The sequence below is a fragment of the Schistocerca gregaria genome, chromosome 6 (genome assembly GCF_023897955.1).
Source record: "Schistocerca gregaria isolate iqSchGreg1 chromosome 6, iqSchGreg1.2, whole genome shotgun sequence".
Taxonomy (NCBI): domain Eukaryota; kingdom Metazoa; phylum Arthropoda; class Insecta; order Orthoptera; family Acrididae; genus Schistocerca; species Schistocerca gregaria.
In genome coordinates this window covers 176,349,934-176,375,036 of record NC_064925.1, presented here as the reverse complement: position 1 = coordinate 176,375,036, position 25,103 = coordinate 176,349,934, and the positions used below count along the sequence as shown (strand labels likewise).

The following is a 25,103-nucleotide window of genomic DNA, read 5'->3' as shown; positions in this document are numbered from 1 at the left end:
ATGGTTGTTTGAAAAGCATACTTTCAAAGTAAATTTCCTTTTACACAAGATGAACTATGTGCAAATGTACGATGAATTCTTAAATCACTGAGCATTTGACTCTCATTTAAAAATCAGCTCTTTGAGGATGCCCATTTATAAGATTTTAAAGCCCAGAAAATGAGACATTTATGTTGTTGTTAAAAATTTTACTAGCAAATTTGTGCGATTTATCTTAAAATATAATGCGTGCAAAAAGAATCAACATTATATCTGAAAGCTTAGCTTCCCTTGCAGCTTATTAATCTTTGAGACCAATATTAAATGTGAAAGCTTTGCTTTCCTTGTAGCAGTGCTGTGTATACTAATTTAAACCATTAACTTCTCCTATTTGTCTGTTTGTGCAACTTAACAATGATGTTGCTATTGGCTGACTACATCAAGTGTCCTATGCTCTGAATATCCACTGTCATCGGCTGTTGAGATCACGTGACATGAGCTATGACTGGCTTACAAAAGCGCATCGCAAACTTGATTTCAATGCTTCAGATAGGTGTTTGCTGGAATTCAAATTCATACTTTCGAAATACGAAAATATGCAGTCTACATGTTGCTGCACATAAAGTATCTTCCGCCCCACCCCACCCCCCAGTTTCGTTTTCTAAAGTGCCAGGAAATTCTACGCTGGTATACAAAACCACAACCATTCAAATGATTGATAAGTTTCACAGTACTGTCACTTAACATGGAAAAAGTGTATTTTCACTTGCGAGTAAGTATTTTTTTAATGGGGAAATCTGAGATTTTTTTTTCCCCTTGTCTGTGTATACACCCTGAACTCTATAAAACTCAAGTGTGTGTTCACTAGCTGCTCATACTTTGTTTAGGTCACACCTATTATTTCTAGCCAAGTTAGTTAAAAGTTCCCTAGATTGTTTGAATGAGTCTTTTATTGAAATGATGTGGAGTGAGTGAGTTGTTTCCAGAACTCCTAACCATCAGCACCTGTTCGTCTTCAGTAAAATACTTATATATTTGCGCTATATTTTCTGTTACATGGCTAAAACTAGCACTGTTCCCCATATTAATAAAAAATGAGTAATCAAATATGAGCAGAATCGTGAAGTTAGTTCTGTCACCTAATGTAAATTTGTATGACCTGTTTGCATTAAACGATAGTCTAGAACAGTGGTAGTCAATCTGGTCCTTACTGCCCTCTTGTGGACCTTGTGGACATTCCGGACTTCATGGTAGGTGGTAAGGGCTGTAAAAACCTTTTCATTTGGTTTTCATAAAATTTTGATATGAAGTGTTTAGTGAGTGGTCATTACCATATGCTTTAACTTGAACTAACTCTGCTTTATAAATTTTCTAAAGTAAAGATACTTCCCTGCTTTATAAATTACAATTACTGCGCCGGCCGCGGTGGTCTCGCGGTTCTATGCGCGCAGTCCGGAACCGTGCGACTGCTACGGTCGCAGGTTCGAATCCTGCCTCGGGCATGGATGTGTGTGATGTCCGTAGGTTAGTTAGGTTTAAGTAGTTCTAAGTTCTAGGGGACTGATAACCACAGCAGTTGAGTCCCATAGTGCTTAGAGCCATTTGAACCACAATTACTGAGGAACTGGTGGGCAGTTAGAAAATTTTACTTGTTACAGATATATATATCTCACACCCAGAAGGAACATTTTAACATTCATAAAATTAATAATTGTATTTTAAAGACCACATTTTTAAGTTAATTGACATACATGTAAAATATTGGAGAAAGGAGCTAGGGGTGAGGATTTGAAATGTTGTAATAGATCTAAATGTTAGTCATATTTACCATATCAATGGAAAACCTTTGATGTAATACATTTATTATAATGCCTGTGTCATTGACTTGCTTGTATAATTAACAACACAATTTATCTTTTGCAGATAAATACAATTCATTGATGGGCCAGAGCATAACATCTGACTCGTCCCTTCCCAGGAGGAAAAGCGTGAAGAACAGAATTTTTAATTTTGCCTAATATGTTTTATTTAATTATTTTTGTGCTAAATTGTGCAACTAAAGGTTAACATGCATTTCGCTTTTTTTTTTTTTTTTCCTTTCAAATTTGTGTACTCAAAACTTAGTTGCACTTATTCTGTGCTTAAATAAAGCATCTTGTTTACAACAGATTTAATTTTTTTAAAATTTGTTTGTGTGTGCACAGAGGTGTTGTCATGTCAGTAAAGCTTTTGTAATCATACTGAATATCTGATGTGTAAGTAATTTAGTTACGTTAAAATGAGCCACTACAAAGTTGAGTCAGCTACTGGAATAATGAATGTTGGGTGTTTAAATCTTGACTACTTGGTAAAGACGAGTATTAAAAAAATTGGTCTCGTTTGGTTGCAGCGTGCAGTTTCCTGAAACAAAGGGTACTGGAAGTAAAAAGAAAGATGTTGAAATGGAGTTCGAAAAAATGTAGGCCTGGCAAATTCTTAAGTTTATCAAAGATCAGGATGTGTGTGTAAAATAAATTGTATAAATTATGGCATTCCTTTCCATCATTCTCATAGTGTTGTGATCACGTACATGTGACCCTTTCATATGTCTTGCCGTATTGTCATTTAGGGCCAGTTGTAGAACCTTGGCATAAATCCAGGGGTAGCTAATTGAGGGGTAGCTTGGACTGTGGATTGTACAATGGCATTTTACTCCCTGGATAGCTATTCTCAGAACAGCATTCCTGTCCAGTTAAGTTAGCAACAAACTAAATAGCACACTGGGTATTTTCGCATACCTCATTTAGTATTTAATTAATTATAGTCTGCAGAATTAGCATGTCCAACATCAGCGATTAGTATTCCAGATCACAAAATTATTCACTTGAGGATACTTTGAGGCTGGTAGATACAGAAAATGAGTTCAAGAGTGTAGTAGAAAGCACAAACTGCTGCAGTATCATTCAGTGAAAATTTAGCTAAGTTTGTAGTGTACTTGCATGTATAACAATATATTTTGTAAGTAGTTAAAGGACAGGGTATTTGTTGTTTGACCAGTAAGAGGTATTTCTAGTTTTCCAATAAAGTATGGGAAAACATATGCAACAGTTTCCATTCACATAGACAAACAGAGCAACAACAGACATATGACCCCCCCCCCCTCCCCCTCCTCACGAGAAAGAAAAATTTTATTACACCCAGAAAAGGTAGCAGAGGCTACAGATTGGTGGCACCCCATACATCGAATGTGAGTTCAAAGTTGTGTACAAGGCACAAGGAAATACTTGATTTGATAAAGTTGTCAACAGAAGGACGTTATATGCAGTTCGATTCAGATGCAACAGTTTCATGGCATATGGTGAATTATAAGTAGCACATAACATAGAAGCAACTGTGAAATGCATTCTGCTGTATGAAATAGTAGTCCCCCCCCAGAACATCCAACAACCTGTAACAGCTGTTGTTTTTACATCTTAGGATGATTAATACATTACAGCAGCAATGGGTGTTCTGCAGAAAGTACCTTCTCTGTATTATTGAACACTATTTGTACACCCACTTTTTCAGTGCTGGGGCATATATAATTCCTGTTTCTATGATGTGGCAATTATTCGTCATTATATTGAGGGAATATATATATATATACCAAGCGGGAAAGCGCTGGTAACAGGCACAATAAAATACACACACACACACACACACACACACACACACACACACACACACACACACACACACACACACACACACACACACAAATTTCAGCTTTCGCAACCGGCGGCTGCTTTGTCAGGAAAGAGGGAAGGAAAAGGAAAGATGAAAGGATGTGGGTTTTAAGGGAGAGGGTAAGGAGTCATTCCAATCCCGGGAGCAGAAAGACTTCCCTTAGGGGGGAAAAAAGGACAGGTGTACACTAGCGCGCGCGCGTGCGCGCACACACACATATTTCCATCCGCACGTACACAGACACAAGCAGACATATGAAAATATGTCTGCTTGCGTCTGTGCACGCGCGGATGGACATGCGTGCGTGTGCGAGTGCACAACCGTCCTTCCCCCCCCCCCCTCCCCCTCAAGGGAAGTCCCCCCGCTCCCGGGACCGGAACGACTCCCCACCCTCTCCCACAAAAACCCACATCCCCTCCCGAAGAAGCAACCATCGGCCGCGAAAGCCAGCAATTCCGCATGTGTGCCCGTGTGTCCCGCTCACCGCGCCCGTCCGCCTGGTAAGTCTTGGAATCCTTGCTCCTAATATATTTTTCCCATGTGGAAGTTTCCTTCCATTTTAATTATATATATATGGCATGTTTAGCCACAGGGTGATCCTCATTACCAACAAACACTGTCTGCCTGTGCCCATTCATGCGAATGGACAGTTTGTTGCTGGTCATTCCCACATAGAAATCTTCACAGTGTAGGCAGGTCAGTTGGTAAATCAAGTGGGTGCTATCACACGTGGCTCTGCCTTTGATCATGTACACCTTCCGGGTTACAGGACTGGAGTAGGTGGTGGTGGGAGGGTGCCTGGAACAGTTTCGTCCTCCATCACAGCGGGACCCACCTCCTCTTCCTCAAAATCACCCTCTCCAAACCTTCCAGGAATTTCTGACTTCCAGCCTTGCCTCTCAATCCTTCTTAAAAAACCTTAATCCTACTCCCAGCATCACCACTGCTGAAGCCCAAGCTATCCGTGATCTGAAAGCTGACCGATCCATCATAATTCTTCCGGCGGACAAGGGTTCCACAACCGTGGTACTTGATCGTCGGGAGTATGTGGTGAGGGACTGCGTCAGCTTTCAGACAACTTCACGTACAAAGTTTGTCAAGGTAATCCCATTCCTGATGTCCAGGCATAGCTTCAAGGAATCCTCAGAACCTTAGGCCCCCTACAAAACCTTTCACCTGACTCCATCAAACTCCTCACCCCACTGACACCTCGCACTCCTACCTTCTACCTACTTCCTAAAATTCACAAACCCAAACATCCTGGCCGCCCCATTGTAGCTGGTTACCAAGCCCCCACAGAACGTATCTCTGCCTATGTAGATCAACACCTTCAACCCATTACATGCAGTCTCCCATCCTTCATCAAAGACACCAACCACTTTTTCGAACGCCTGGAATCCGTACCCAGTCTGTTACCCCCGGAAACCATCCTTGTAACCATTGATGCCACTTCCCTATACACGAATATCCCGCACGTCCAGGGCCTCGCTGCAATGGAGCACTTCCTTTCACGCCGATCACCTGCCACCCTACCTAAAACCTCTTTCCTCATTACCTTAGCCAGCTTCATCCTGACCCACAACTTCTTCACTTTTGAAGGCCAAGACATACCAACAATTAAAGGGAACAGCCATGGGTACCAGGATGGCCCCCTCGTATGCCAACCTATTTATGGGTCGCTTAGAGGAAGCCTTCTTGGTTACCCAAGCCTGCCAACCCAAAGTTTGGTACAGATTTATTGATGACATCTTCATGATCTGGACTCACAGTGAAGAACAACTCCAGAATTTCCTCTCCAACCTCAACTCCTTTGGTTCCATCAGATTCACCTGGTCCTACTCCAAATCCCATGCCACTTTCCTAGACGTTGACCTCCATCTGTCCAATGGCCAGCTGCACACATCCGTCCACATCAAACCCACCAACAAGCAACAGTACCTCCATTATGACAGCTGCCACCCATTCCATATCAAACGGTCCCTTCCCTACAGCCTAGGCCTTCGTGGGAAACGAATCTGCTCCAGTCCTGAATCCCTCGACCATTACACCAACAACCTGAAAACAGCTTTCGCATCCTGCAACTACCCTCCCGACCTGGTAAGGAAGCAAATAACCAGAGCCACTTCCTCATCCCCTCAAACCCAGAACCTCCCACAGGAGAACCACAAAAGTGCCCCACTTGTGACAGGATACTTTCCGGGACTGGATCAGACTCTGAATGTGGCTCTCCAGCAGGGATACGACTTCCTCAAATCCTGCCCTGAAATGACATCCATCCTGCATGAAATCCTCCCCACTCCATCAAGAGTGTCTGTCCGCCATCCACCTAACCTTCGTAACCTCTTAGTTCATCCCTATGAAATCCCCAAACCACCTTCCCTACCCTCTGGTTCCTACCCTTGTAACCGCCTCCCGGTGTAAAACCTGTCCTATGCACCCTCCCACCACCATCTACTCCAGTCCTGTAACCCGGAAGGTGTACACGATCAAAGGCAGAGCCACGTGTGATAGCACCCACTTGATTTACCAACTAACCTGCCTACACTGTGAAGCTTTCTATGTGGGAATGACCAGCAACAAAATGTCCATTCGCATGAATGGACACAGGCAGACAGTGTTTTTGGTAACGAGGATCACCCTGTGGCTAAACATGCCTTGGTGCATGGCCAGCACATCTTGGCACAGTGTTACACCGTCCGAGTTATCTGGATACTTCCCACTAACACCAACCTGTCAGAACTCCGGAGATGGGAACTTGCCCTTCAGTATATCCTCTCTTCGCGATATCCGCTAGGCGTCAACCTCCGCTAATTTCAAGTTGCCGCCGCTCGTACCTCACCTGTCTTTCAACAACTTCTTTGCATTTGTACTTCCGCCTCAACTGACATCTCTGCCCGAACTTTTTGCGCGCGTGCAAGTGTACACCTGTTCTTTTTTCCCCCTAAGGAAAGTCTTTCCGCTCCCGGGATTGGAATGACTCCTTACCCTCTCCCTTAAAACCCACATCATTTCGTCTTTCCCTCTCCTTCCCTCTTTCCTGAAGAAGCAACCGTTGGTTGCGAAAGCTAGAATTTTGTGTGTATGTTTGTGTTCGTTTGTGTGTCTATCGACCTGCCAGCGCTTATATATCTGTGTGTGTGTGTGTGTGTGTGTGTGTGTGAAGAATGAGATGCCAACATTTACAATAAATGATCATAATCTTTTTTTATATTCTTGGGGTATAAAGTTATCTATGGCACTATGGCACACATCAAAACTGGGAGCTGTTGTTATTGTATCTCACCATAAACTTTTGAGGATCAGTATATAGTTTTGGCTTGTGCAACGGTCTCTAGGAGCTATATGCAATCTGGGAGGGAAGAGGAAGTAACTGGAGGCATGGCACCTTCAATCTGTTCTTTCTTTTCTGCAGTCATCTCAGGGTAAAACTGTCAGTTTTGTTTTCAGAATAGAAATACCTGTTCTCTAATGTGAAAGAATTAGCAGGGTAGCAGATGGTGCTGCTTCAAAAGTAACGTGGCAAGAACCAGAGAAGGGGGGAAGAACTGTATTGGTTAGAAAGAGAGCACACAGCTCAAAATTAGGACCAGGATATAAAAATTAATACAATTTTTGTCAGAATAGAAATATAGTAATACATACACATGGTTTGTTGTATTTTCATTTAATTACACCCGAGAAGTGAAATAACTGACAAATCTGTCTTTTGTGCTTGTTGTCAAGTGCCATACACATCCATTTAGCAATCCTGCCAGCTGACACTAGCAATACCAAAGAAGTCTCCAGTGGACAGAAGGAAATCACCAGAAGCAAAATATTAGACTGTCTGCTTCATTGGTGGAACAGACTCATTTCTGAAAGGAATAAAAGAATGGCATGAGAGAATTTGTGTGGCAAATCAAGTGAAATTTAAAAACATAACTTGCCAGCCCACCGACAACTGTTCAGATTCAATAACTAAATACTCCTGTTAGCAGAATTACAAGTACCTGTGTTCTTATAACACACAGATAACTATGACTTTACAGTAAATATAGGTATAGTTGTGTGGATGATACTAACAATTCAGAAACCCAACAGCTATAGCTTATAACTGACGTTCCTATTAATTTTACTGTTTTACGTACTCAGGACATTAGTGTATTATCAAACTTTTTGTTAAATTAAACATCATGACAATCCACCAGTTCCAGAAAAATGATGCTTCACTCTAGTAAAATATAAGATATTTCAGTTTAAGTTACCTTTGACTAGCTACAATTTGACGTAAGGGAGGATGCTGAAAACAACTCAATATTCGAGGAAAGTTAAAAATATAGCATTCTAGGCCTTGCTTCTACATACAACTATGTAGATTTAATGCCCAACTTCATGTATTCTATTATTTTATATTATGTAATTGAAGGTGGAGGAGGGAGAAAGGAAAAGGAAGGGAAGGAACTGACAATATCAGCAGCATTGGGACTTTGTGTGCAGTGAATGAAAATGTGAGCTAGACTAGGATTTGAACTGGGCTCTCCTTACTATGCATCTTCTTTAACCACTGTGCCATCTGGTCACAGAGTTTAGGGCAAATGTGCGGATTATCTTGGCATGGTCCCAGGCCGACTCACATTCCCACGTAGCTCCACCTGTCCGCTGTCCCCGTACATTTCCTCCCTGCTTGCTAATTTTAGATTCCCACTGGATTCATTGCCCATTGAGATGAATCAATTATATGAATGTGAGGTATCTTGTTCTTTCAGACATGTCTCAAAGAACAGACATCACACAGAATAGTATGTATAGCCCATGCGTTTGCAATAAACACCGTATCTGGATGGCACAGTAATTAAAGCAAGTGCATAGTAAGCAAGAGTTCCCTTCGCTGCTGATTTCGCAGTCTCGATGCAGCAGACTTCATCAGTTCCTTCCCTTCCCTTTCTGCCCCCCCTCCACCTTCAATTATCTCCCTCCCCCTCCCTCCTCTCGCTGTGTGTGTGTGTGTGTGTGTGTGTGTGTGTGTGTGTGTGTGTGTGTGTACACCATTTTGACCCAACAGCCATTGATCTCTTCAGTGCAGTTGTACAACAGGCTCAAACTCTTACGGGAATCGACAAAATGCTGCAAGTAATGAGGATAATGAGCAATGGGCACAAATGTTAGTAGTGTATGGGTAAGTTCAGAATTAGGCTATGATGGGAAGTGTGCTCAAGTAGTCCGTACATTTGCAATGGCCAATGTGTCTGGAGGCTTAGTGGTCAGAGCATCTGCCTATTAAATAGGATCCCTGGATTTGAATCCCATCACAGTAAAATTTTCTATTTTCTCCACTGATTCCAATGAATGTCCACTTGCAGCCAATATCTGTAATACCTTCGTGTCTTAATTCAATTACATAAAATGTATCACTGCTGCAGATTCCGTGTGCATTCACATATTATTTTATGATTAATATGGAACGGCTTATGTGGTTAACTGAGAAACACGACAATTAAGTTATATAGCTGAGGAAGCATAACCGTTTAAAATAATAATTATTATAATAATTCTTGCACAGCCAGAAAAAAATCTGTTCAAAACAAAGATGTGATCGTACTCAGCCTACTAAAGTTGACGAACCTAGTATGAAGAAATACTTTAATGGCAAAAAACAGTGTTGAGCACTTTGAAGATGTCTATATTGAAACAATTGCTAGAAGGGCATTAAAAAATACTAACTTTCCTGTTAATCTTAGCTTGAGAAAGCACAAATAGTTCACAGGCATGAGTGAAGAATGGTAGATGGGAGACAATGTTGTTCTCTGAAGCATTAATGGGACTGTGGTCTTAATATTTTTATGAACAGATGGAAAGTTTTTCTGACACTGCTGTAGTGTTTCCATAAAGGGTCGTTCCCAATTGAAATCAGATTGGAACAATATTCTCTGCTATTGACGTCAGCAGCTGTAACAGACGCCAGATAAACAAGATTATGTTGACTTGAATCATCATTTTAATGTGCCTAATCTACATAAATAACATGACAGAATTCACGAAGTACTGAAATCAAATGCATATTAATATAAACTATCATTATTAGTTTAGAAAACAGAGAAAAAGTCTCACCTGTCTGTCACGTGCTCCAGTTTCTCACATAGAAGACTGAAAAGACGAAGTAAGGCGTTCTTTGATAAGCAAAATCAGGCTATCAATTTGGAATCAACTAATTCTTTGAAATAATTGGGTGACATTCACTTCATCATTCTCAAGAACAGCTGATCCAAAATCTCTTCATCACTGTCTTACTCTTATCACTATTTCTCCCACCTTGAAAATTTGTTCCCTGGTTAAGCTTGCTAACCAGCCTGAAATAGCTGGTTAAGTTATCTCGAGCTTATTCCCAGGTTAGGCATAATTCTGGGTTCATGCAATGCATTTCTCGTGCTATTCCGAGAATAGAGCTTAACCAGCTGCTAACTGGAGAATATACAACTGACCATTAACATGTGTTCTAGCAAGCAGCAAGTGCTTATTAGTTTCCAACCTTATTCTTAGTGTGCCCAGCGACTTTCATCCACCAGACTACTAAGTGGTGTTCCTAATTTTCATTAATATGCTCATCCCGTAGTTTAGAATTTTCCTCTCTCTGTTATTATTCTTTGTTGGTGCACTATCTTAATGAGGTCATTACTATTGACTGTAAAAAGCTGGATGACCTGTGTTTTTGAAAGTTTAAATCTAGAGTGTTTGTGCAAGAACCATTTCACATAAAAATGAATGTAGTAGTATCAGTCATTTTTTATTTGTAGTGTAGATTGTTGTACATGATTAGAAAATTCAGTACAGAGTTGTATCACTGTGCACAATGTTTACAAGTTCATTAAGGTTGAGTATGATCTACATCATGGTAAAGATCGATAATGTCAGTTTCAGTATAGTTGGATCATTCATCATGTTAAACTGTAAACATTTCATGAAACTGTAAACTGAAATAGACATGTTTCAAAAAACTTGTAATTTGATGGCAGTTTGGTAGCCAGACTCTTCAAAATGGTAAATAGGGGAAATTATTAATTAGATTTGATCAGAATGCATCCACACACAATTAAAGGCCATTAGGCTATCAGTTATGAAAAGCATGATTTTATTGGATGCGAGTAGAAAAGCACTTTCTTGCTTGTTATTAGCATAGTCGGCAAGGCTCCGGCTCTGTTCTTGCCCATTTTGTAAGTGGAAGGCTTGAGGCAGTGACAGCAGATAAGTGACATTGGCAGCTAGCTACCTCTGTTGACTGTCACAGTGCTCTCTCTCTTTGGAGCGAGGGTAGGGATTTATATAACATCTTTGGCCTTTTGCTGTGGTTACATTGCTTTTTACTCCATAATTTTTTAAGTTTCAACTAGATAAATTTTGCCTATTTTGGCTTAATCCATTATCAGAATCTGACAAATAAGAAAGGAACAAATGAGTATTAGTTTTATGAAGAGCATACAATTTTAGATACTTAAACATCATGACACAACATCTGCTATAATAAAGATAAGTAGTATCAGGCATCCCCCAGGGTTTGGAATTAGGTCCTATACTCATTTCATTGCCTATCAATGATGTGTCATCAGTTCTGTCCTACTGCAAATACCACTGATTGCCTCCACTTGTGTCTAAGTGCAAAACCAATAACCCTGAAGACAGCTATCGAGAATCTTCATATTGACCTGCACTATCAAAATGGATGCAGGATGTACGGTTAAAGAGCTCAACCCATCCAAAACCCAAGTGGTGAATACCTACCATCTTTAACACTAAACGGAAAGAATGTCAACTTTTCTCCTTCAGAGACAAGTCTAGGAGTAATAATAGACGAAAATTTAAATTGTACTGAACACACAACTTCAAAGTGCAAGAAGTAATCAGCTTATCTCCCTGCCTTACAAAAGTATGCAAAGCTTTTCCCTTTTGACGAGAAAAAGAAGCTTGTACAAACCTTTATACTTCCAATTATTGATTACAGTGATGTTATCCTGCAAACCCTTTCTCATGAAAGTTCAGTGCCTGGAACTGATTACGAATGCTTGTGTCCACTACATCTGTGATGTTCGACTCTTTGATCATATTTCATCATCATATGCACAACTAGCTACCCTGGTTATTTGTAGATAAGCATAGATTTCCATACCCTCTGTCTTCTCTAATGTCTTTTCAATTAACATTGTCTACTACAGGACCTGGCATCTGAACCTTAATGCATCAAAAACAGTAAGTACAGTGATGCACCTGAATAACAAACAAGCAGACAGGAAGCTGTGTGAATATAGCAGGCCAGAATATAAGACACAAAAGAACACCAAAATAACTGGGTGTTAAACTGGACTGCAGCCTAACATTCAAAGAACACCTGCAGGATGTCAGCCAAAAACTCAGAGATGGAGTCAATATCATCCAGAAACTTGCAGGCTCTACCTGAGGAAGTAATAAGGGACACCTTATTAAGAACCCAGCTGATCGTGTTCCTGGCCTCAACATCCCTCGAAGAACCTAGGTGGCAATAAACAGAATTAGAACTGGTGTTGGATTGTGCAATGAGCTGATGGCCAAGCGAGGCTACATGGAAGATCCTCAGTGTGACGGCGGCGAAATACAGACGATGCAGCACATAATCAAGTGTGAAATTCATAGTTTTCGGGACGGTTTACTAGAGAATCTGCATAGACTGTGCCATTTCTTGGCTTTGTAATTTGTTTCTGTTTAATTGATAATTTTTTGACAGATAACAACATGTATCACTATAGGTTTATAAGTACTGTAATATGTATAAATAATGTTTTGTTACATTTGCATGTTAGTTAAGTTTCCCATGCAGAATGTGTGTAGTGCTGTAAGGCATCTGGCATATCGAACGCAAAATAAATTAACATTGTCCCTCGTATCTCTCCTCGACCGTAATGCTCTTGTCTGAACAATGTGGCAGAAACACCCATTCCCATCAGAGCAAAATCCTTTTTGTCCCATAATGTCTAGCCACATTTCTCGGAGTCCTTCTCAGTAGCAGGAGCTTGACTCGAGAATAACCCCCCCATATTCTATTAATCTCCAGCTTCAGAAGACAGTTAATGACGTATTTAGTAAAGCAACAATACAGATTACCATTTTTCCTGTAAGCACTTGTTACCCTTGTACACACTTCTTTCTAGCCACATCTTCTTCATTTTCCAGTATGCTTAGCTGATGCAGTCTCCTTATCAGAAAATGACTATTCTGTACACCTATAAATTCTTTTTATGTCTGCCACTGTCATTATTATCAGCAACTACATTAGCACAAGAACTGCCAGTATTAACGTTAGTAGTTCAAAGTCAGTATTATTTACTCACATTGCCACTTCAGGTAATCAAATCATTTTAATACTACTTGTCGTATTAAAATGGTTATTTCTTAGGAAACTATGGTGTTAGAAAGTTTTAGTGTATGTGACACCCGGGCCCAACGTAAGAGAATGCCTGATAGCCCTAACCAGATCATGTTAAATAGATAAGTAAGTAAATATGAAATAAAATGAAATGTCCAGTGTTAAAAAGGACTTAGATGCAAATTATCTCATTAAAAATCCAATGGTCTAGTTCCATCGCCGACCACAGACACAGTTTAGCTAGGCAGCTTGCCTTAAATAAAACTTATTGTGGCAGTCAAGTGCAGTAACTTATTCTGTTAAAATTTGAACGAAAAAGGATGCGAGCAATATGAGAGATATTGCAGTGTGATATTTTGCAGCACACTAAGAGAAAATCGTTTATAGATTTTAAAAAGACAAATTAAATTTGGGTTTTTATACCTCAGGAAACTTGGTAATAAGACCATGTCATAAAAACAGGTGTTGATGCACAGAAAATTAATGCATCCATACGTTTAAAAAATTGTCAGTACTGTGATAAATTTTGTTTTGAACCTTCACGATCCAACTTTAAATGATTACGGAGGGCACATTTGTTTTGTTAATGTAGAAACAACAGCCAAATATTGCATAATTCAAGCTGTCCTCTTATGTTCCAACCTAACCATGCACTCGGAAATCGCAGTATATTAGGAAATAAAGAGCCAAATATTTGTGACAAGAAAAATATGAATTTTGTTATTTGAGATGCTCTTCTTTTCCTGTCGAAACTCACCGCCGGAAAACGCGATATATCTGGGAAAACGGTCAAATATTTGTGACAATACAAAATATGTTGTTGCTCGTCGTTTCCTTCGCAGCAGTTTAATGCTTCGTTTTCTAATCGGGCAGACAGAAACTTATTCTCGAGAGAGGATGCACTTATTTGAAAAAGGTCGAATATTGCAGAACATACTTGTTTTACATTCATAACAATGTCGCAGAGTACGTCAAAAACGCTTAGATGGAAAGAAAAAATATAACTCCCGCACCAAAACTAGAACCTGCGGCCTTCATCGCAGCGTACCATCATCTGCTCCGCTGCACCACAACGTTATTGCAGCAATGTAATCTTTATGTGTTGCATATTTAGAAGTCTTTTAAAATCGATGCGTAATCAATTGACATTTAATTATATGAAAGCGTACAAAGAATGACATATCTAAAATGGGCCGGTCCCTTGAGATGGCATAGAGCAAGAAAAAAAAAAAAAAAAAAAAAACCACCTCAAAGACCTCAAAATCAATATGGCGTAAGCCGTGCGGTGTGCGTAACTGTGTATGTAACACTGTCGAGTGAGCGCTATTCATGGCCACGCGGATGTCACGCGTTCGACCATGTGCACGCGGATGCCACTCGCTTGCACACTGGCTGCGCATTTGTAGCGTGCGCATGCGCGATGCGATACCCTTTCCAGTACACCTTGTGGTTCCACCATCTTTCCAGTAAGTGTAGTGATTATCGTCAACTGTTAACGAGTCAACTGTATAGTTGCTCCATGTTGTTACGAGATGAGCGAAGAAAAGCAGAATATCGTAGCAGGACCATCGTTCTCTGGGGTAGGCTCTGAAAAGAGGGCGATCGAAGAATTAGAGAAACAATATGCCCGGGAAAAAATTTTAACGGGTGACTGGGTGGTGCGGACCAAAACAGGCAGGCGCGTAACGAGTCCAGGCTGGGAAAAGTTTGGAGAGATACTCGAAAGGAACACTAACAGGTACACTGGTTTTGTACAATGTTTTTCATGTTCCAACATAAAAATTTTCAAAAAAGGCATGAGCCCCTCCTGGCTGTCAAAACACCAGTGTATCAGTTCAAACACGCATGTGGACACACGTGCAACGAAAATTACTTCCGAAATGAAAATCAGATTTAGGGATGCTTGTGTGAATATGAGTGCAGGAGACATTCGGCCGTTCACTACATTCTCAGGTCCCTATTTTACGGATCTGGTGCAAGTATGCATTGAGTTGGGAGCAACGTACGGCTGTATTAATGCATGCGAGCTGCTGAGCGATTCAACAACAATTTCGCGCGCAGTTGCGTCACGTGTAAATGCTGCTAAAGACGAGGTGCTGCCGGAGGTTATGAACGCTGCGCAGAATGAACAACTTGCAGCTGCAATCGATTTTTGGACTGATAATTTCTCCAAAAATCATTATTTGACTCTAACTGCCCATTATATAGATCAGGATTGGAATCTTGCCAATAGGGTTCTATTTACTGGAAAATTCTCTGATGGATATGAGACGGCAGAACACATTAATAAGGAAATACTGCATGGATGTGAAAAAATAGGAGTAACACCTGAAATGTTGAGAAATGTAACATTTGTGACAGGTGGTGGTGCCAACATTGTAAAAGCGTTGTCCTTCGCGAAAGTACGACTATACTGCACTGCTCATTGCCTTAAGGATGTTCTGAAGACCACGTTTACTCTCAGACTGACAGATCTAAATCTTTATGGCGATGCAGGGCAGAAGATTCTAGAACTAGCTCACCTTGCTGTCGCTTTTGCAAGATATTCCGACAAGTGCTTAAAAGACTCACTAACAGAAGTCCCAATTGCTCCACCACAAATATCAAGAGTATTCACGTCTTCACTGCCTGCACTGGAGAGCCTGAATCATAACTTTGAACAAGTAAGTCACAGTTACGTAGTAAACTATCTCCATGTTTCATAATGCGGCCAATGAGCTTCCGTAGTTTTCTCTTGTCCAAACTTCTTCCAGAAGGCCTCTTGAATTCATCGCATATTTAACATCATGCATCCCTCTTCTAGGTGGTCTTCTACATTTTCTTCGCTCAATTTGTCTTCATTCATAGATTCTTTCTGGTCGTCACTTTCCATTCATTAGTTCGTTGGATGTGGCCAAACCAAGTTAGTATTTTCCTGTCTATGACATCGAAAGTAGCGTCTTTTTCTCCTGTAGTTTCCCATTCCTGTCGTTTCTGATTTCAAATGGTTCAAATTGCTCTGAGCAATATGGGACTTAACATCTGAGGTCATCAGTCCCCTAGAACTTAGAACTACTTAAACCTAACTAACCTAAGGACACCACACATATCCATGCCCGAGGCAGGATTCGAACCTGTGGCCACGTGGTTCCAGACTGAAGCGCCTAGAACCGCTCGGCCACACAGGCCGGCTGTCGTTTCTGAGATGTTTTAGTCTGGAGATGCGACAACTTCTCCAAAAATCCATTTCAAGGGCATCAACTTATTTTTCTCCGTTTTGATTAGCTCCCGTATTTCCGCGCCATATGTGTTAATACTCCAACGACTGACTTGTACAACGTTTGTTCTCTTTGTAATTTTGCCACGCAATAGCAAGGAGTTAAGTTGGTTAGTTCCTCTTTTGCCCTGTCCAATTTTGTTTGTGATGTCTTGTGCACTTTTTTCATTTGTTGTATAAGTGATGCCCAAATATTTAAATGTACAGATATTTTTAATTTTGCAGAATCCTGCAATAAAACCTCTGTGATATTCACCCACTGCTTTTGTATTCGGTGTTTATTGTCAGGCCCCATTTTTGAGTATTGTTCGTGCAGTTTCCTGAACGAATACTAACAGGAGTCATCTTTGTCTTCCACTATCAGGGCCTGGTCATCGAGGAAGAGGGATTTTTATTCCACGACGCTCTTCCAGTTTTGCTGAAGTTCTACTAAGTATGTTTTATATAAAGTCAGTGATAATGAACACCCTTGCCTTAGACCCTTATTTATGGAGAATTCTTGGAAAAATTTGATACCTGCTTCAACCATACTGTTGGAACCCACATATGAGAGTCTTATTGCTTCTATATACTTATTAGCGATACAAAATTTTGCATTGCTACCCATAACTTACGTAGTGCAACTGTATCATATACATTCTGTAGATCAAAAAAAAAAACATTAAGTAACCTGTCCCTTCCATTTTTAGCCTTTTTTCAATGAGTTGTTTAAGAGTGAATATGCCATCTGTGCTCGTGCATACTGCTCGAAACTCATTTTGCTCCTCCATATATTTCTATTTTTAAGTTTTTATATCTTATCTTAGAATATGGCCGTTATGCAAATAACACTAATTCTTCTGTAATATGCACAATCGAGTCAGCTTCCCTGCGGATGGATTGATTGGGAAAAAGCATTCATTCTCCATCTGCTTTTTCTGATGGAATTATGGTAAGTGTACGGTATATTTTGCAGGTATGTCAAGTATTAAGGCAGGCTGATCAAATGAAGCTTGCGAACGATCTGCAGGATCGCATGAATGACGTAAAGGAATTAGTAAATTTCATGGAACCCATTGAGAGTGCAGCTAGAGCATATGGAAACGCCCTGGAGTGCATTGATTTGAACTGGCTGTCTGGGCACATTGAAGAAAAAAATCAAGAATCGTCATTTTTGAAAATAGTAAAGGCGCACGTCAGGAATGAACTGGCGGTTTTAGATTGTTTACAACTTATGAATAAGTGTGAACGGATCGTTACTCTGTTCAAACGTCTTGGAGTGGAGGACGATCTTGGCATTACGATGATAAAAGACATGGAAACACGATGGAATTCTAAGTTGCTTATGTTGCTTCAGTTTCCGCGCAACTTCGTACAGGTATATTTATTATCTCACACAATACATCGCTAGACTCAGAACTATTAATTAATATTTTTAACCTGTATATTTTTTTCTTTTATCTCAGGTAAATCGTCTTTTGGAAGCTCACGGTGAACATTTAATACTTTCGTCGTCGGAACAACAAACCGTTCTTGAGTTAGTCAGTTTTTTGACAGTTTTCAAGGAAGAAACAGACAAAATGGAAGCTGAAAGGAAACCGACAGCTCAGTACGTTTTGTTGTCGTTTGCTAGACTTACGAAACATTGCACGCCCACGGGCAACGAAAGTGCCGCAATGAGCAATCTGAAATGTAAATCTCGCTCTCTGTTGCGTGAAAAGTTTGTGCCACATATCTTGCAAAAGGTGGCGGCGTTTTTATGGCCTCAATTCAGACGTCTGAAAATGCTGACACAAGAGGAGAGGAGTGAGGTACCGTCCGCAAGATTTTTTAGCTCACGTTGTTTTGTATGAATCAAACAACAACAAAGTAAACGGTGATTTAATTCTGCCACAGGTCCATGCTGAGATTAGAAAACTTTGGGCCATGATTCCGTCCGAGGATAAAGTAGCCGAGCCCGCTGTCCGATCATCCCCGAAGCGATCACGTGATGACAAGTACGACGAATGGCGTGACAGCGATGATGAAGAGGAGGACGAAATTGAAGCCTACCTCAGGGACAGTCCAGGAGACGACCAAGATTTGCTTAAATGGTGGCACTCCAAGGTAAATTGTTCTCCTTCTGATAGGACCTGAAAATTTTATTTTTAGAAGTATAATCTTCTTTCGGCAATGGTTTGTTTTTATAGGAACATCGCTACCCTAAACTGGCGAATGTGGCCAGAAAAATCTTGGGAATACCAACTACCGTTGCTTCATCTGAAAGTGTGTTCAGCGCAAGTGGACAGTCACTTCTGACAGGGAGGTCAAGTATATCCCCTACAAATGTCGACAACATCCTGTTCCTGAACAGTTACCTGCAAAATCTCCAACAGAGGAGAAAGCAGACATGAAACTATGTAGGTCCTAACTGCTGGAGGCTACCACGAATTTGATGATTATAATCAGCTGTCACTTACCCCAGCGTAAATCTTTTTCATTTGTTCTGTCCAAAATGTGTCTTATTGTTAGTGCGATTTTAGCTGCAGACTGAACGTAAGCATTATCAGCTAGGCATTCAAGCAATGTTACATTTCCACAGCTAAACCTTCAATAATATCCAGTATTTGAATATCACTTTAATTTTCCTAATTTATATACACGTGATCATACTCAGCTGTTGTGATAAGTCTTGGCGAATCTCGGGGATAATGCAACGGCTTTGCCGCAGTGGATACTCCGGTTCTCGTCAGATAGCCGAAGTTAAGTGCTGTCGGGAGTGGCCGACATTTGGATGGGTGACCATCTGGGCCGTCATGCGCTGTTGCCATTTTTCGGGGTGCACTCAGCCTCGTGATGCTAGTTGAGGAGCTACTCGACCGAATAGTAGCGGCTTCGGTCAACAATACCACCATAACGACCGGGAGAGCGGTGTGCTTACCACATGCCCCTCCTATCCGCTAAGGATGACACGCCCACTTGTGTCCTGAAGTCGGAGTGAGTGCTCGGGAATAAAGCATACTGACTATAAAATATGGAAATCTCGAAAACATTTTTCCACATAAACGAGTTACCATTTGGTTCCGCTCCTGTCCCCTTTTCCCTAACATCCTTTCATCTGTGACAATTTTCGCATCTTAATGAGATGCGCATTGTATACAAATTTTGCGCTCCGGCGCTTCAAGCGACCGCTTGGGCCGTAAAACCGGCTTTCTCCACTGCTAAAACGTTATTCGAATTGCAATGCAACACAGCGCGCTCCGGGCCACCTATAAAAGGGCTGCCTTGTGACAAAGCTTAAGGCCCATCTCACATTGAAAAACGTGTTTGCATTGAATAGAGTAATAACAGTCTTTCCAAAAACTACATTTTTAGAAAAACTTCCAGGTTACAGACCCAGATAAAGTCAAAAGGTAAACCGTGAGTGTATTCCTCGTATAATTTATTGAAATTTCTCCACATACTTGTCTAGCTGCCTGCACTTGTTCAAGTCCAGTTATCGATAATATATCTTCAGTTTCATAAGCTTCTCTCTGAACCATAAAGATACGCAAATCGACGCAGACACAGTATCTGCAGAAATGGAGAAATCCATTATATTGTCATTCCTTCCTGTCAACGACGTTACCTTGCAACTGTTACACCTGGGTCCTAAGGAGCCGATTGAAATTTCTTATTTCGAACGCCGCAATATATGTGGTAGCCCGGACCTGAACTTCCCAAACATTCAGTTGGGTACCACCCACAACATCGTTGCACGTGTGCCTTTGCTAGTTTTGCTTCCATAAAACTAGTCCCGTCTCGAAGACCCACAAGTACATTTACTGAAAGTTGCTTTTTCTTGGCATCATTTTCAGTATTGTTGATTGGCGCTACCATACTTAAGAAGAATGAACTAGGAAGACATTACATATAGGTACTCTAAACGAACCACTGACCACTGATTTCGATGATATAAGCGGAAGTGAGAGCGATCCTGTCCAAACTGTTTCGGTAGTTTTGATGAACAAAAGTACTGAAATTGTTTGGTAACGATACTGAATGGTCAAAAAATAAGATTTTATAGCAGTTTCTGCTATTGTGTACTATTTTAATAAATGAGGTAGTCGTTCAGTTCAAAATGTTACATTAAAAACCTCCCCCGTAAGTTATGCCGGCAGAAATTTTTATACTGAATTTGACCGTTTCTTTTGGCGTTTAAATGTGTTTAAATGTGTAGTCTCAATTGTGTAGTATAGTATTTGCAACTGATAAAGGACTTTGGAAGACTGTATTTTTTACATTTTTTATTTCATGCATTTTCACTGTCTTTTTGTAATAATATCTACAAGATATACCAGAAATGTTATTTTAAAATGGTAGTAATTAATTCTTATTAAATGTTTAATATTTAAATTCCACCCAACTGTTTTATTTTTTTACCAAAACATACTCAAAACTTACGTTGGTCTAGAGGATCCAGGTGGGCCTTAAGTGTTACAATTTTCGGGTCTATCAGTTAGGGGGTAAACTAAAACACATGGATGCATTTGTTCACGTCTCATTGTGCTGACAGACTGAGAAGACATGAAATGACGGGAATTACCGTGCCGTACACAACAGCAACCGCATAATTATTGTGAAACCACCGCGGGCGCATGCCGTGTTCGATGTGCCATTTAGACGGCTGGCGGGCATTCAGATGAGTGTTGGGCAGGGACGCCCATCCGAGCGATACGGCAAGGGACATGACTTGTGGCATGATACAAGGCTTGCATCCAGCTTGGAACAAACAGTGTAATGGGACAGCGTCTAAAGGAAATGATGCCACGTTGACCTATTCTTACTGCAAATCACATCGCTACGGCGTGCTTTACTTCTGCCACGTGTTCGCGTGTGCTATCTAGTGACAGTTTACGATGCTTTCCCATTTTGCTGTGCGATCGTCTCTATGCCCAGGAGAATAAGAAATAAGAATATTCATTGCATTGGTCCTGTGGAAGAATATCCATGTATTTACGATCACAGTAGTGTTGAACAGAGCAATGGGAAGCTCAACACAGGGTGAGAAACGATTGCCAGTGAAATATCAGAGAATGGTGTAGTAATTGAAGTCAATTTAATGAACTCGTGGGAAAGAAACCAACACCCAGAACTTCGACAGCGACATGCGTTACTAAGTGGACGCTGTAAAGACCTCTTTACCCTAGATAAGCTTTGATTAAATATGCACCTTTTATCAGTTAACTGTCTACGAGGATGTGATATAATGTATATTGTGAGAGGAAAAGCTTCAACCGCGTTAAAATAATAAAGAAATTTGTAGTCCGCTTGCGGCAAAGACGGAGGATGCGGAAGTGGGAGCTCACTTCCAAACTACCTTACCGAAAGAACTTTCTTTTAATTTTAATGCGGAGAATGTGAAGCAGTTCTCTGTAAGTGTGTTTTATTTAATTTAGAAACAGAACATGTTTCGGGGAGACATGAACCATTATGGCACGGCGTAGTACTTTTAAGTACCGGTACTGGGATAAAAGGATAATTTCTTCCCGAAACATGCTGGGTTTTTAAGTAAAGGACACATTCGGACAACAGATTTTTTTAATACTGCCCTAACACTGCTTCAGCCATACTGCCCGTCAGTTGATAAAAAAATGCAAAAAAAGCTATTAAAGAAAAACCTTTGTAATTATAAAATGGTAATCCAGATTTAGCAGGGTCTGTAAGTCTGGTATGTTTTCAGTTTAATAGATTCCAAGGCTCTCGGTAGCGATCAGCAATCTTTTTCCCAGATTACTGCAGTTGATGTTGGTAAATATTCAGGCTGCAGATGTTCCATGTTGTCTTTGATTTTTCAGCAAGAATTCTTAGAATTGTAGTGTGCCCTTGGAAAAAAATAACAGTAAAGCAAGGCACATACGGTATTCAACTTTTTAAGCATCGTCAAAGTACCACGTTCGTTCAAATTAGTAAAGATGTACTCAACTTCGTATTTTCGACATTTGTTGATTAATATTAAATAAATTGACTAAAGCCAGTACAACTACATCGTCCGAAGAAGACGTGGTGCCACGTTTCGAACTATTCCCACTTCTGTCGGTGTCGAGTCACGAGCATGACACGTACAGTAGGTCTACCATCACTTACTGTAAATTGTCAACTCCGCACAGGACTTCGATAACGCAGAACAATTGTGTTGAGTCGGATTATTTTCCCGGCCACATACAGCCAGTAGACAATAAGTTACGGAACCCGATACAAATAAAACCACGACGAGCCAAAAATGCTTAACGAATATAAATGATACCAACTTAAGGAAGTCTGCGAACTATTATATCGACATATTATGTTTGCGACACAGCCGCGTGCAATGAAACATACAGCAGATTTAGCTTGCCTGAACACAACTGCACCGTATATGTTATCATCAATTATCAGCGGCTCCTCATTGTTCTCGGAAACTTGCTTCTCTACTTACAGCCAATGAAATGACAGTCACATCTGTATAGTGTACGTAGTTGACTGGACAAACCGTTCGTAGAGAAATAGTCACAATCATTCACAGTAAATGATTCTTCCCATCATTTCCCTACTAAAACGAATGGTTTTTAGAATTTAAGATCTGAAACTGGACTTTTTAATCAGAAGCACGACAACCTCTTATGAATATTTTTGTTTGAGCTTAGGTGCATTCAACCATTATGACTAAAATAATACACTTCATTTTAGGTAAACCCATTCTTTATCTTCCACAATATTGTTTTTCGTTTTCAGGAAAGTTTGCGTAATTCTAAATGCTACATAACTATTTAGTTTTCAATGTTGCATATTCCATTGACATATATCTTTCCTGATTTTAAATAGCCTACCGGTAACCATGCCACTCAAAAGTGCACATACATTCAGTTATGATGTCTGTAAAAGGAATTTTAACAATGGGAAGCATACTTAAATGATAATTTCACTATTAACTTACTACTCCAGTACACAAATATTTTATTTCACTTCAAAAATTTATCAAGTAAGTAAAATCATTTTATTTATAACTTAATCCTCCAGAACATATTTTTTTTATTTCACTTCACAAATTTATTAACTAACGTAGATTATTATAAATCTGTGTTACTGACACAAATTTATATCTAATTATAACTATTTGTATTTTATTTTTGTTTCTGTGGGCAAAGTCATTCTTACTCCATGGGCTATAACAGATTCTGGTTGGGCAATAGCTTTTAAAAGTAACACCAAATGACTGTCCAGTGGCAATTAGTCTTCCATGTAGGCACTCATGTTAAGAAATAAAGGCTTGTTTATGCACATACACAAAACATCATTTACCATGGAAACATCAGCATTCTACAAACACACATATTCACCATCCTTATTGCAAGAATGAAACAGTTGCAGTGCAAATATACAAGCATTAACATCATCTACAGGCATAATACGAGCACCATTACTCTTTCTCTGTGTCACAGAGAACGAAGGATGGTTACCATCACCTCTCAGTGCAGTCACAAAGATTTCACATCTAATTGTCATCTCTAAATACCTGACAACAAAAGCATAATGTAAAAGGTTAGATAAGAAAAATGTTCACCAATGGTGTCAAGAGAACACACATACTTCTTCTGGCAAAAGGAAGGAAGAGGGTGAAGGAAAAGAACTGGTGAAGTTTAGGAAAAGGGATAGAGTTTGGAAAAGTCTTCCAGAAGCCCGGGTTATGGAGACTTACTGTACAGGATGAGACAGAAAGACTGATTGTTGGTAAGCCTCCCCACCTTGGGGTTCTGGATGGCATGAGAAGGAAAGACTGACTGTTGGTATGTATTCCCTGACCTGGGGTTCTGGGCAACTTTTCCAAACTCTACCCCTTTTCCTAAATCTCACCAGTCCTTTCGCTTCACTCCTCTTTCTTCCTCTTCAACACTTCTGCCAGAAGAAGGACCTACTGGCTCTGAAATCTTGCAAACTTTAATAAATTTTTCATGTGTCCTCTGCTGCTTCCACTTAAGGAGGATATTTTTTTGTCTATCCAATTACATTATATTTCCATTAAATGATTATTTTCAATAATAAAAACATATGTGTGTATAGCAACACACACAGAAATCTAAGATAGACTACCAGTGCTAGTGATATAGGCATTATCATGGCTAACAGCCATGGCTGTTCCCCCCTTCCCAGAAAAACTACCTTTCTGCAATTTTTTCTAGATAGATTTAGGAAATTTTGTTATTTGTTAGGTTGGCTTAATAAAAATGAAGCATTTTGAAAAACTGTTACTTAAATGAGCTATATAGATGGAACTATACAGGTAGCTATACTTAATGTACAACCACAACAAAGGAGTATCTGTAAAGAGGCCATACCAACAAATGGCTCCTGAAGAAGAGCAGCAGCCTTTGCAGGAGCTGCAGGGGCAACGATATGCATGGTTGAGTAATCTGTCCTTGTGACTTTAGCCAGTGGTGCTACTGTGAATGGTTGAAAGCAAGGGGACACTACAGCTGTGGCCTCTTCCTCCCATGCTGCTGCACTGTACTATTAAATTATGATGGAGGTTAAGTAGTCACCCATTCAGATTTCTTGGCGGGGCTACTCAAGAGGATGTCATCATCAGGGGAAACAAAACTGGCATTCTACTGGTCGGAGAGAGGAATGTTAGATCTCTGAATCAATTAGGTATGTTAGAAAATTTAAAAAGGGAGATGGATAGATTGAAGTGGGAATTAGTGAAGTGCAGTAGCAGGAAGAGCATAACTTTGGTCAGGTCAGTACAAGACTACCAAAACGAAATCAAGACTGAAGTCAGATATAGTTGGAGTTAATGAGGTGCAATAGTAGGAAGAGTCT

The 25,103-nt window shown here is 40.2% G+C and overlaps 1 protein-coding gene across 1 annotated transcript in view; it reads left to right on the top strand.

The window, feature by feature from the left end:
* The window catches only part of LOC126279133 (T-complex protein 1 subunit delta), a 112,500-nt gene extending 110,352 nt beyond the window's left edge, over window positions 1–2,148 (top strand). Inside the window, exon 13 of the mRNA XM_049979627.1 lies at window positions 1,903–2,148. Within this exon, the coding sequence (XP_049835584.1) occupies window positions 1,903–1,920 (18 nt within the window). The 3' untranslated portion in view covers window positions 1,921–2,148. The remainder of the gene's footprint in view (window positions 1–1,902) is intronic.
* Window positions 2,149–25,103: the final 22,955 nt, after the last annotated feature.